This window comes from Jatropha curcas, chromosome 5 (genome assembly GCF_041381405.1).
Source record: "Jatropha curcas cultivar XTBG-Jc1 chromosome 5, XTBG_Jcur_1.0, whole genome shotgun sequence".
NCBI classification, from domain to species: domain Eukaryota; kingdom Viridiplantae; phylum Streptophyta; class Magnoliopsida; order Malpighiales; family Euphorbiaceae; genus Jatropha; species Jatropha curcas.
Window position 1 is genome coordinate 24,546,222 of NC_143155.1, and position 14,635 is coordinate 24,560,856.

Consider the following 14,635-nt stretch of genomic DNA (forward strand, 5'->3'; position numbering starts at 1 on the left):
TGTAACAAATGGATCCACTGAAAGTGCAAAATTAATATATATTACAATGTCATTGTTTGAAATTGAAAGGAAGAAAATATGAACTTAAACAAGACCTGCGGAGAGTTCAAAAACCACTACACAGCAACTCAAAAAGTTTCATTATGGCATCAGATCCTTTCTCTATGAGCCTCAAAAGGCAAAATTTAATTCTCACAACTGCGTACAGAAATCTTGTAATAATGTACACAAATCACCTAAGGGGAAAGAATAGGGGAAAAGTGTGAGAGATCTGGGGCAGAATCCCAAACACAAGCCAAAAATCTCAACTGCTACAATATTGCCCTGGAGTAGAAAAATAGAAACAAGATAATTTTTTGCTACCACTACGAACGGTAAAATGAAGCTTTTTCAGAGGCCAAAAAATTTGAAGCTCATACATAGCATCATTAACACTTTCTCAACCAATTAACTTCATAAATCCCGAGGGAAGTTGTTGATTTGTCCTTCTTCCAACATATCTTTGCTGTTCATCTTGTAAGCTATCCTTATGCGCATCACAAGTGATTTCTGGAAATAAACATGAATTATGTAACCATCTAATACCACCACATAGTTAGGAAACAAGGGAAAAGAAAGAAATATAAAATTAAGTAGAGCCAAAACAAGAAATTGGGAAAAGTTATGTAGTGGTTGAAATACAAATAGCAAGTACAAAGTGAAATTTCAGATTGCCACTGCAAAAAGTTATTATATTTCTAGCTCAATTTTAAAAACTAAAGTGAGAGAATAAGTCCCTAATATCCACCTTTCTGTTTAGGAAAGTTGATCGTTAATAGACAATAATTCAATTAAGCAAAGCTAGGTAGGCAGCCAAAGGGAGTAAGATATCATTTATTTTGCTTCATTGGTTGCCAAAATAAAGAAACATATAGAAATAGATTTTGAAGTGGGAAGATTGAATAACCAGTAAGTTCTCTTTAAACACAACAACTCCCCGCTAGATGTCAGTTCAAAGACACTCAATTCTCACCGAGAATAGTAAATCTAAAAGGAACTTGCGGTTGTTCAAAGGGAACAGATCTAAGGTTGGTAATGGGTTACGTGATACAGGTAGGCAAACCAGGAAAAATAAGAAAAGTATAAAGCTACAAGCATTGACCAAAGTCCAAATCATATACAGTGTAATAAACCAAATCAACTGAACATAAGTTTCCCATAAAGAAAAACAAGCTGGTTACAGGAAAACCTGATATATTAGATGATATTTTTGTCTCTGAAAATTTAAAATGCTCTGGAATTCAGAAAATGGACATTGAGCAATCTTAAAAGAAAATGCAACACATATACCTTGCCATGTTGGCTGTTAGTTACTCTCAAACTTTGTGTGACTGATCCATTACCACTTGCAGGTAGTTTATTGCTGCTAGCTGGATCTAAGTGCAGCTGAAGGAACTGCAGATTGATAACAGAAAAATATCAGAAAGGCATGTTGAGAGAAACATGAAAAGTTTCAAACAATAACTGGATCGATATAGTTTCAGACCACAAATCAATTAACCAAAAATCGTAGCCATTTTTATGCACACAACAAGCTTTAACATTTAAGGTCCTTAAAATCAAGACAAGGAAAAAATAGGAAATAAAACACAACTTCATGCTGCATAGGACAGAAACAGATTATGAGAAACCAAATTGAAAAATTGAATGCTCATTGAACAACTTCGGAGTTACCTTTGGAACTGCTGCCTGGAAAACAAAATCTGTAAATGCAGTCTGTGTCAAATTTACAAAAGTGGCCTGAACTAATGTTGTTTGAGGGTTCCCAGGTGGTTTTGAGAAGTTAAATGTCATCCTCAAGTTGCTGCTTTCAAATGCAACTATAGATGGATAAACTGGACCATTGTCCTCTGTTCAAGGAAGATACCGTTAATCAGTATATTGATGTTAAAAAGCAGCCAAACAGAATTTCAAGGCGGACGTTAACTCACCACTTTTTGATGGGCTAGGAGCAAAGCCATCCAACAAATCCATCACAGGAGAAGGTCCAACAGAAGAATTGGCTGGCACAGAAGGTAAGGATAATGAGAGTGCATCTAATGCAGCAATTGGCGTTTGGTTATCTTGACCAGATAATAATATGTCAGGTGTAGATGGACCGGTTTGTACAGGAAGGGTTGTTCCGATAGACAATAGATCTAGAAGAACATCTGTGCTTGTTTTTGGAGCCTGGTTTGTGCCTAAAAAACACATTACAACCAATAGCATTAGCATAACTCATCAACAATAAGCGGAATATATAATTATTATTAGAAAAACAATTCAACTTTAAAAGCAAGCTCCTTGTCCAACAACTGAATATCTAAACTGATGAACAGTTCCCCAAAAGGAAGTTGAAGAATATGATGCTTTATGCAAAGATCAACGCGGCATAGCACGAGTTAATCGGTTAATAACACATGAAAATCAATAAGAATAATTGACAAAATTGAAGCCCTGGACACTTCTCTTTTACTGCTCTCAAATTCTCAAAAAATTCAAGGAATGAATTATTTATAGATTTGAACAGCATTTAAACCAAAAGAGTCGGATGAACTTGTAATGTGTCACACCTATGAAACCATTTAGATCCATGCCCACTAAATCTACATCTAGTTCAACCAAAATTACAAATGTCTATAAGATCTTATTTTATGACACCGTTAGTTGTTAGTTAACATTCAAGATGATAAGAACATGCATTATATTTGGAACATCTCATTTTCGACCTAATAGGAATATGATTTTAACTGAATCCCATCTCATATTGGGGATAGGGTTGAAGATGGTGCATCAGAAAAAGTAACCAAACAATACCATTTCATACTCGTGTAACCTGGCCTGAGGCAAATGAGAATGGATAGACTATAAAAAGAAAAAGTAGGTTCTTAGAAACTAAAAGGTTCAGTTTTGAATATGTTCCTGGTTTACACCACAAAATATCCCAATCTAACCTGGTTGTGTTGAAGCTGGTGATAAATCAACACCAAGAAGATCATGAAGAAAGTCACCACCAGATGAGCTAGGTGCAGGTGCATCATCTGAAAGATCAAGTAAATCTACAAGAGGAGCTGCAGAGGGCTTAGCAACTCCATTTGGAAGATTAAGTGATGCTCCACTTGATGTTGAAACAGTTGCTGGCAAGGAACCAGCCCTCCTTCCACTGAAAGTAGCCTCATCCAAAACTGGCATCCTTTCAACGAGAGTAGATCTGCATGCATGGACTCAACCAAAAGTATAAGAATCGATTAGATTGCAGTATTTTAGGAAACTTTAGAAGGATAATAAGCTAAAGCAGGAAAATTTTTGATTGGAACCTGATATTTTGGTGCTTCTCAATAATAGAATTGAATTCAAGAGATCTTTGCTGCAATTCGAGCACAAGGCTTCCTTTACATTGGACAATTATACCCTTAATCCTCCTACAAAATTATTCAAGGCCATATATTACAAGTCTTCCCACAATATCATCAAAAAGTACAGTTTAATTTTTCACTTCATAAGAACAAAAGGGAGTTGCATGATTAAATCATTTATAAAAAAATTGCTATATAGGGTCTCCAACTAAAAATGCCTGGGACGTGTTCACAAGGAATAATTTCAAAACATATCCACACGACGAATATATTTTATTTCCATTTAAGTTTAAGCTCATGACTAGCACAATTGTCAAGGAAAATTCATACAAACGTAAATATCCTTATGCAACTAATTGTGGCATGTCACTTCTGAAAAAATCGTGGTAATAAGTTCCATCTAATTTGCAGTGTCTATGCAGGTGGGACATCAATAAATGTGTATAACCTCTTCTATGAGTTTCCACAAACTTCAATTCATGCAGCTTAATAAAATGGAAGGCAATGAGAAGAGCAACTATAAAATTGCAAGGAAAGAAAGAGTAGCAAAATTGCAAAGGAAGCAACAAACAACATACTCTGAACAAGATGGGAAGCGGGAAGAGAGCTTTAAAAGAGCAATCAAAGCCATTGCTTTAGTAGTGAGATCAGAAGCATGACGCTTTATAGCAATTTCAACAACATCCACAGCATCAGACTCTGTTACCTGGTTAGAAAATTCAAATTTAGCAGGCCATTTAAACAAGAAGAGAGAGCTGAAACAATACCGACCATGAATAATCTAACCAACATATTCTCTCTACCTATCTACCTTTCTTTTTTTTTTTTTGGGGTTGGGGGGGGGGGGGGGGTGTTGTGGTGGAGGGCAGGGGGTGATGAATAAGGAATCAATGCTAATATATATTCCAATACTGAGGTTTTTAATCTCTAATAACAAATGGAAAGAACAGGAACATGAGACCATTCCAATATCACTTATTTCAGTGCTGACACTTATTTTCGGATTTCTGTATGTCAGCAACATACTTGTAGCACTGGATCCACAAGAAATCACACAAAAAGTCGAACACGAAGCATATGCAGGGGATGGCAATAGCACATTTTAACAGTTCCAATGTCTGAATATCACAGACTGACAGTGAGTCTGCGTTGTTCTAAATCCCATGTTTTGATGTCAGGTAGAGACTATGGAAAAAATAACAAAGCAAATTCACAATAGTATTTCTTCAATAAATTTTGATTAAAAGCTCCTGTTGTTAAGAGCATGCTAGGACTTGTTATAATACTGCTTTGCTGAAGTCCAATACTCCATTTGAATAAGAACACAGTAACTTCATACAAGTTGATATATGGGTAAGATTATACTTACAGTTATAGGATCCTCTATGTCAAGCACCCCAGCATTGTTGACCAACAAGTCACCATATTCTCCAATGCACCAAACTGCCACTCGAACAAGGGTTTCCTGATGAAAATATTTGAACAATCCTTCAAAAAGAGCGATACTGATATCACACATTTTTCTTCTTAACAATGCACACCTGAATGTTCAATAGGTTCCAAAGAGACATAACTATCGGAAGGCAACATTGAATACCTGTTCAGCTGATGTTTGAAATGCTCTGTATAATGCTCTGACTGTATATCCATGGAGGTCAGAGGCATTGCTTATCACAACAATAAGGGCGTGCCACACTTCATCTTTTACAAAATTTCCAGCCTACTAAGCATACATTCAGATCAGAATATTAACAATAAAATATATCACTAGAAAAGATTGCATCAAAGGAATTGATGCCATATGAATGAGGGATTGGTCTGTGATATACTCAATTTATTATTCTAGAGCTCATCCTTCTTCATGATTTCGTTTGAAATAAATTGCACTTACAAGTTCTCAAACAATTCAGGGACTGCAGTTGCATATGAAATTGCTAAGGAGGATGATTATAGAACAAGAAATATGAAGAGGGTAAAAAAATGATCAATGCCTGAAGCTAAATATAACACATAGAAGAAAAGAACTAAGGCTTATTTGAGCAATCAAAACATTGAAACGTCCCAAGCAAACTTAAAGCATGTAACAGAAGTGATGAGAAAAAGATATAGCCTTCAGTTTTTACCTCAGTGAGAACCTTGAGCATTTGATCAATGTACCATATTTTCTCAGGGGAGAACCTAAAACAACAAAATGCAGAAGTAAGCAAATTAAACATCTTTGTGCCGTAGTTCTAAATGACTTATGGTAAACTGAATTCGATTATATTACCCTCTGTCCCTCCGTATATAAGAGGGCTCATATAAGCAAATAGGGATGTAGCATAGAACAACTAAATCAATATTTTCCATTATGGGAATAAACAAGAAAAATATGAATGAGGGAAAACTATCTGGAAATATGAAATGTAGATGCATGTGTAGCAAAAATAAATTAAATGGTTGTTTTGCTATTATGGAAAAAACTGCTGAGACACACAGCTTAACTACTGGCAATTACTTAGGCAATGCATTCCACCAAAAAAAAAAAAAAAAAAAAAAAAAAGAAGGCATTCAAAACACTATTTTTAATCGCCTATGGTATCTCATTATAGATCAGTCATTAATTATATGCCAAGTATAAATACTATACATGAAGGATACTACTGATTCCCTTCTTTCACAAAAAGGTGGATTCAATATCATGTCCATTGAAATAATGCAGCAATTCGGCAAATTTGAGAAAATCCATGTAATATATCCAATAACCAGAGGAACAACTATAAATAATAATTTATCAGCTCCATAACTTACTTCTCAACAATGGAGCAAATTTTGGCAGTAAGATCTCCCTTAAATTCTTGATCACTTACTTCCAAATATTCAATTAGCTCTTTTGTCAAAGGCTTTACATTGGTTTCATTCACTAGGAGGTAGACAAGTTCAAGGGCTCTTTTACGGATTGAAGCATCCGAATCCTGAAAGGAAAAAAAGGCCAAATCACTGGCTTCCTAAGTTGTTCAGAGATTCAGTTTTGTCAGCAGTATTAAGCAAATACATCAGATTCGGCTTGCAACTCAACCAAAAATTCAAATTACAGACAAATACCAAACTGTAAGAAGATGGACTGGCATGAAAAAAAGAAAGAAAAAACCAACCTATAACTCAACTTTCAAAATTGACCCTAAAATAAAAATTGTTACGATGTCAACCCAACCTTATAAATCACTCTCAATTCAGTAACTTCATCTATCTGTAGAAAATATTATAAAAATTTAAAAAAAGGTATTATTACAGCAACACTTCTCTCTCTTCTTTCTCCCCTCCTACTTTTGTTCTAAATTGTTTTTCTTTTAATAAAAAATAGACATATTAAAATACCAGCAACTTCATCCAGAACATCTAACTTCTTATTGCATACATCTTTTCATTTTTGGTGTTAGTGATACCCAAAAATTTTCATGAATATAATTGATATTTTCAATGTTCGTTTCTTTAACGATTAACAGAGGAGCATAAGCACACATACCTTAACACATTCCAAGATTGTTGCCCTATGCCTTTGCACTGCTTGAGAATCTACAGTCATGGCCTTCATCAGCATGTTTAATGCAACATACCTGAAACAAATGAAAGAATGAGTTCTATATTTTGGTTGAGCAATCCAAAAAACAAAGAGCACAAAAAATTAAAAATCAAGGTTATTGATCTAAAAAAGAAAAATACAATTCATGAAATGTATAACTGCTATATGTTCCCAAAAAACACATTTAAGAATCCAAGAAACTTCAGATGGTCAGACATCAATGTTAAACAGCTTGAGTTAGACAAAGATTTCCTTTTACTAAGAACTCCACATGCACCAAATCCCAACTTACATCAAGTAGGGTGCCTAGGGTGCCTAGACAGCTATCAACACACAAATGTGTCACCTCCCTCACTTCACAAAGGCACACCCACACACACGCTCAAATGCATCACCTGCTCCAGTGAGAATTTTAACATAGCGTAAAAGCTCGAGTCATTTGTTTCAACAAGTTCATAGATTCCCTTAATTGCGTAGCAACAAAAAGGCAGATAACATCACTAAATATGAACATGGTTAGCACAACAATTCAAAAGGATCAGCAAATCAAGAGTAATGAAAGAAACAAACACAAACATATTTGTGACAGATAAATTCCTCCTATATATATATATATATATATATATATATATATATGCAGAGCATACCCTGAGCAATTTGATATAATTAAAAATTGAATCTGAGTGAAAATGTCGTAAACAAAATATTCTTGTTGTTTGACAACAACCTGATATTGTTGTCACGGTTTGACAAAAATCTTCCCAAGATATTTATAGCAAGCACTCGTAAGCCGCCGTTATCTTCAATGCTCATAATAGTCTCAACACATTCATATAAAATCGCATTCCCTGCATTTTTGTTTGACTCTGTTTTTGTTGCCACCTATGAAAATGCCAAGCCCGCAAATAAACAAAAAATCATCAATACATGACGAAAATGGCCAAAAACACATGGTAAAATTAAGTAATAAAGCAGTAAAGTTCACTATAATTAAAAATAATGACACATGACAAGGATCCTGAAATTGTTTTCTGCATTAGGAGAATAACTGTGAAAGGGAAGTGCAGTTAGATGTTGGATTTCACTTGTTGATCTACTTACTAAAGGCCAGCCAAAACTAATTGATGCAAGCATCATTTGATAGCCACCTAAAATAGCTCAAGCCCAGTGAGATTACTCGAACAAGAAGTCTGATAACCAATTATGTACAAAATCCTAATTTCTAATGTCAGCAGAAATCTTGTAGAGGAAAAATCAACTTCACATTCCCATCATATGGATGTTCAGATCACTAACAATCATCCATACACAAATGCACACATTAAGATTTCTATTTACTAGCAAAGAATCTTATCTCGATATATAGCAACCAAATCATAAACAAACACACAAACTACCATAAGGACTCACAAGGAAGTCTAGTGAAACACATGAATACAAAAAATATAACAATAAAAAAATAAGCTTCATATCGACCTGCTCAGCGAGATACCCCACCCCCTTTTCCAGAAATCTTGTCTCATCACAAACACAAGCCCGCAAACCAAAAAACTCCCTCCCTTCTAGTCACCATAGACCCAGTTAGTTTCTCCAAAAAGTTCGAGGAAAAGTTCCCTTACGAAGGACCCTTCTATTTCATTGAACTTAAATTAGTTCAAATTCCACTATAACCAAAAGCTTCAGCATTAAGGAGCCCAAAAAGGAAAAAGCTTAAAGTTGATAATGTTGATTATCCTACATCATCTCTTAACTTCTACTTAAAGCTAACACATGCGGGTGAAACCTAAGAAGAAATTCAAGTCTTCAAGAACTGAAATATTTCAAACAAACCAAAATCCTTTCCAAACCAAGAAAACAAAACATAAATGGCAACTGACCTGAGCAAGTATGTCATTCATAGCATCACTAGCATCAGCATCCCCTTGGCCTAATATCCGCAAAAGTCTTAGCAATCTGATGTGGAGAAATGGGTCTGTAATGCCAGCAATATCATATTCAGGTGCATACGGACTGTTTGCAACATCTTTTAGAGTTCTGACCAAACCCTCTGTACATTTCTGCATATAGTGATTTTACAACTTGTCATAATTGGAGGAAAAAATTACTGCTGAGGTTACCAAAGGTTATTTCCTAAAAGTTCAGCTACTTCTATGAAAAATAACCTCGGACATTATAGCTATATTTGAACAATATCGTAATAGACTTGTTTTCAAAAGAGTACCAAAAAATTAAATCACTAATTCCTTTGACAAAAGAAAATTTTGCACATTGAATTCAAATTCAGCAATTTGACCATTAAATATACTCTAGTTGTAAATTATTATATCTGGTTTTTAAGAAAAACATCAATATTCACTATTCAGTACTAAAAGATGGATCTGAACTAACAACTAATATAGCCACAACTAGTACACAAATAACATTTAATCTTGTGATTTTTTTGATCACTCGAAATTAACTCAACCTATAGGTTAGAAAAATGATTCCATATAAATGCATGTAAATGACAATCCAATAAGAGCAAAAGCTTTATGATGTAACCAAGCAGATGAATTCAAATTAGCTTTTCCAGCACAACCTAGTGTGGGTTGGACGATGACAAGAAAAAGAGTTCTAGACACTTCCAAAATTTCCGGTAAACATATTAAAAAGTCCATGCGCAATTACCTTTCTGAAATATTCAAGGGCCTCCGGACTGACTTTACAAAGATCTGTACAAAGTTGGATGCCTGTTATTAAGACTCCGTGATGCTTTTCTTTGAGTAAGGCAGCAGCAGGATTTATGAAATTTTCTGCCAAATCAGGTACTTTCTTTATAATCCTTATGGAGCATAATGCTGCCTGTATTCATCAAAAAGCATCAGTCAATTACAAGAAAATCAAAGAAAATAAAATAAAAGTACAGAAACCAAAGTAACAAGTGAAAAGATAATCATCATAACATAAATTACTGCACAAAAAAAGTTATACCAAAGAATAATTTCATTAACAGATACCCAAACAATGAATTTTGGCAATAATTTCTCCATGCAGAGAAAAAAGGGAAAAAAATCTCTCACAAAAAGCATGTTAAGTTAGATAACTTTTGAATTTAAGAAATCAATGAATGAATCAAATAACCAATATATAAAAAGCCACATTCTTTCAGCTGCATTTATCTTTACTAGCACAGAATAAGAATCAGAGTATTGCGTAATTCTGGGGTCTGACAGTGCACCCATATGCCCACATCCCTTTCCCCTTTACCCAGTGGAAACTACAATAAAATAATTATTCATACCAAATGCAAGTTTAGAATTCTGCTGCCAAAGAACCATGAAACTATGCAAAAAGCCACAATACCTTTTTCCGGATATTTGGATCCCGAAATTGCAGCAATCTTTCCACTTCTGGTGCAAGATCACGAGCCATTTCTGCTGAGCAAATATTTCCCAAAGCACAAAGAGCAAGTCCCACGATATACTGGTTTGAGTGATTAAGATCTCTGTAAATAAGTTAAGGTTGCCAAAACTGCAAAAGTAGGCTTTCCTAGTTTCAAGTTCATTATATTGGTTATTGTAAGTCAAGACATGGATTTAGGAATGCCTTGTAAATACACAGATAACACCATATAGAACATATATAAAAATATATTAAATTGGATACTGTTTTAATGAGTTCGTGACCAACATTAGAACTTCTTGTCTTTCATCAAGAAGTAACATAAGGCCAAGATATCCTATTCTCTTCTCCGGAAATCCTGCTGATGCAATCAACTTTAGGCACTCCATTTGACCAAAATGTGTTGGATAACCAAGCATGTGAATGAACATGAGCTTCGCCAGGTTACGGTGTCTATAATCTTGATCATTTTCATTAATTGCTGCACGAATAGCAGCACACTCTTTTCTTACAACAGCACGTTCCTCTGCAGCAGTTTTGCAAGCACGTATAGCCCGAATCATGTCCCTGCAAAATAATAGACATGTCTAACTACCATCACTATGGAATGTTTATTTGATGAGCTTCTTCAATATCTAAGCATGTTAATTATCAGAAATCTCCAGAGCACAGAAATAAGGTATGAATACAACAACCATAATTTAGATATGGAAATTCAGACAACCAGATTGTTAATAAGTTGCACCCATCACTTCAAGTGTAGTTCATGTTTTTAGCAAAGAGAATTATCGGGAGGGAGAGCCCTGGCAAGAAAGGGAAGGAAAGAGAATGTACCCTAGTTGGGAGAGTACCACATGGAAGAGAAAACTAGGAGAATTTCCTCTAGTACCAACAACACCAGCCAAAGGCTATAAATGGATGGATTGGAAATGGATAGAGGTATAAATGTTATTGAGTCCAATTAGACACTTTACCCCCTTAACCTACTTTACCGAAAAGAATGGTTCAATTCTTTCCCTTCCTTCTCACCTATGTACAGGATGGCGATTCCTGCCCTGCCTCTAATAACTATAGGAATCTTCTTCAACATACCAATCAAAACTTAAGGAAACAGAATACTACATACCATTATTAACTATAAGATATAAGCTATAGCCTCTCAATCACCTCCTTGCAAAATGTTTCAATCAAGTATAACAAGCTACCATCTGCTAATAAGGGCAATAAACACTTAGTTTATGTTCTCAGGGTCATGGTCCCATCTATACATGGCTGATAAACCCTGAATTAGTAATGGAAACAATTGCCGCAAGTACCAAATTGCAGTACAAACCTTTTGGCACAAATTTACAATTATAAATAACCTTTGTGCCTTGCACTGCACATATAGAAGTATGCCAACGAGATGCACTGTTGTGCTATGCGCTCCTTACACTTTTAAGTCACATATCTTTGCTATTTAACAAAAAAGATGGGAGAAATGCAATTCAGTAGTGGGTAAATTCCATGTCTAAACTCATTACAATGCACAAGTTACATTTTCTCCTTCATTCTCTGCCTTATATTTATTGTAACAGAATAGCAAATTACTTACTGTAGTGTGCATTCATTTATGGCATCTGTAAAATCAATTTGGAATTGTTATACCGTAAAAAGGAAAATGGCTACTTTAAAAATCCACTATCAACTTTTAAAGCAGTTTTTATTATTAATTCTAATTTTATAATAGAAGCTTTAAGTTTAGAAAGTTTATGCACTGACATTTGACACTTTTGCCTCGTGCACGACAAAATTACTCGGATTACATCTTCTCATAAAAAACTGGCCCAAAAAGACTTTTCTGAAATTCTCGCACTTCAAACCCCAGTCTGACAGCAGCATATTGCAAGAGTATTATTCCAAAAAGAAATCATATCATTTTCTAAGCTCCATTTTGAAGCTCTAGTGAACTGGTGCTCTCCTCTTTTCTTAAACATGTCGAGTTCCAGAATAAACCCCTAAGTTACCAATAGATGGATCTTCTACAAAGGTTTGAATACATAAGTGCTCCAGAAGAATTACCCTCCATGTGGAATTATCCACCTTTTCTTGTACAGGAAGCATTTAAATAAATATGTTACCGGATCATTAGCAGATAGAAAGGCCCTTAGAAGTTAAAAAAAAAAAAGGGGTAAAAATGGTAGAGAGATCCTTGCAGTGATACATCGACACTCCCATGCTATTCCTTCACCCTTCAACCTCTTTTCAATAAGTTATGTGGAAAATGTCCTTATAGGCTAATAGAACTCTAACCCTCATAACTTAACTATTTGTAAATTCTTTCATTAATCATCTAAGGCAAGGAGTTCTCTACATTTCACTGTCCTCTAACTGCAACTAACAAAAATCAGCTGAAGTTAACCCACTCTATACATTCAAAATTAAACGCGCATTGACCTTCGAAGAGCAGCAAATTCCAGCTACAATAACCAAATTACGAAACAAAAAAAAGTACAAAACCGCAGTAGATTCAATTCCAAACGTAGAAACCAATCGAATTATACTTCAATTTCAGTTAACGCAATCCAATCAAAACCAGAATTGCAAAACTCCAGCTTCCGTTTGGTTAGTTAACACCAAAAATATCGAGAAACACGAAATTTTGCTAAAATGATGAAATAAAATGGTAACTGTCAGATTGTCAACTCACCTTAGACGGGTACCGGAGGAGAAGGGATTCATGCTTGGGTCCGTTTTGAAGCTTCTTTTGCAAGCTCAGTCAGATCCAAGTGAAATGATAACAAACCCGAGTCGATCAAAAATTAGACTCCTCCGAATTCAGTCAGCGAAAAACGGATAGACCCGAACTCTATACTCGAAGATCCGAATATGTTAATTCTGGGATCTGAGAGAGAACAGAGAACGAAGACAGATTTGGATCTGAAGACAGACGAGAGAGAGAAAAATAGTGCTCTTTTTTCTTTTTACTTGTGTGTGTTTCGCACTGTGTGTTCCCAGGAAATGAAAACTGAGAAAAATTGTTGTTCAAAATTAAATTACATAAAATTAAATTAAATTAAACATATGCGCACTCAAAACTTTCATTGGGTGCAGTGATTCGTGTACCCGACGGTGATGTAAAACGCTAACTTCAGACTTTGATTGGATTAGTTGACGGTGGGTTCTCCATTATATGGTGTTCTGTCACGAGGTGAATCGTTATTTGATTTGTCGTTAGAGATGGTAAGGTCACCGACGGTGATTTGGAGACAATATGCACTTTTAAATGCTTTCATTTATTTACAGTCGAGTTCCTATTTTCCATTGACGGGCTTGCGGGTTTTCATTGTATATTAATGACTGTACCTACGTGGAAATATTTTCTTATTTAAGCCACGTTTGAAATTTTTTTATAATTAAGAAGTATAAACTCCTCGTAAGTACAATCCCCTCGCGTGCAAATTTTTTATCGTTCTTTCTCAGCAAAGTGCATTTTCTAGGAACTAAAAAAATTTCAAAAATTAAAAATGATATAATTTAAAAATTTTACTATTTTAAAAGATAAAATAAAAAATTTCATTATTTTTATGAGATAATTCTTTCAAAAAAATTTTGGTTAGGTGGACGGGGATCACATCCTCCGTCTGTCATTATTTATGAGGATTTATTGGTATATTTTATTACTCCATCTACAAAATATAGTTTACTTTCTATTTTTACATAAATTAATAAATAGTAATTATTATGGTTAAAATGATATTTTGATTCATATAATTTTCTTATTATACTCATATTAAATAATACATGGCAATTATTATATTTAAATAATAAGTAAGAATTAATAAAAGTTAAGGGTATAATAGAAAATTCAAGATTAATTATAATGCAAAAAAGAAAAATAAACTATTGTCCTCATCTTAAATAATACATGGCAATTATTATATTTGAATAATAAGTAAGAATTAATAAGGGTTAAGGATATAGATAATTAAATATTAATTATAATGCAAAAATAAAAATAAACTATATTTTAAGATAAATTTAAAAAAATAACTATTTTTTTAAGAAGAATGGAGTATTATTTTATTTACCGGTGAAGTATAATAGTTTCTTAGATATCATAGACATGAATCCTAACAAAACTATTTGTACTGAAAAAAAAAAAAAAAAAAAAAAAAAAAAAAAAAAAAGAGAATGAGATTAATCAAGAGAAACAGAAGACTGGGAATAAACGAACTTACTTTTGTTGTTAATCACAAGTTCTATCGAGAAAGACTAACAAAATTTTAAAAACTATGAATTTACCGAACTTTTAACCCGATTCAAGAAAAATGCACAT

General features: G+C 34.2%; 1 protein-coding gene across 1 annotated transcript; it reads right to left on the reverse strand.

The window, feature by feature from the left end:
• LOC105649866 (AP-1 complex subunit gamma-2) lies at positions 1–13,393 on the reverse strand. Its single transcript, XM_012236680.4, has 18 exons — positions 13,007–13,393; positions 10,582–10,884; positions 10,279–10,420; positions 9,604–9,777; positions 8,814–8,993; positions 7,664–7,818; positions 6,880–6,970; positions 6,165–6,328; positions 5,498–5,552; positions 4,972–5,094; positions 4,744–4,839; positions 3,953–4,080; positions 3,336–3,440; positions 2,973–3,229; positions 1,971–2,219; positions 1,714–1,889; positions 1,330–1,434; positions 1–549 (listed from the first exon to the last, which is right to left on the reverse strand). Exons 1-18 carry the CDS (start codon positions 13,036–13,038, stop codon positions 454–456), a joined length of 2,631 nt encoding a protein of 876 aa, XP_012092070.1. The 5' UTR covers positions 13,039–13,393; the 3' UTR covers positions 1–453.
• Positions 13,394–14,635: the final 1,242 nt, after the last annotated feature.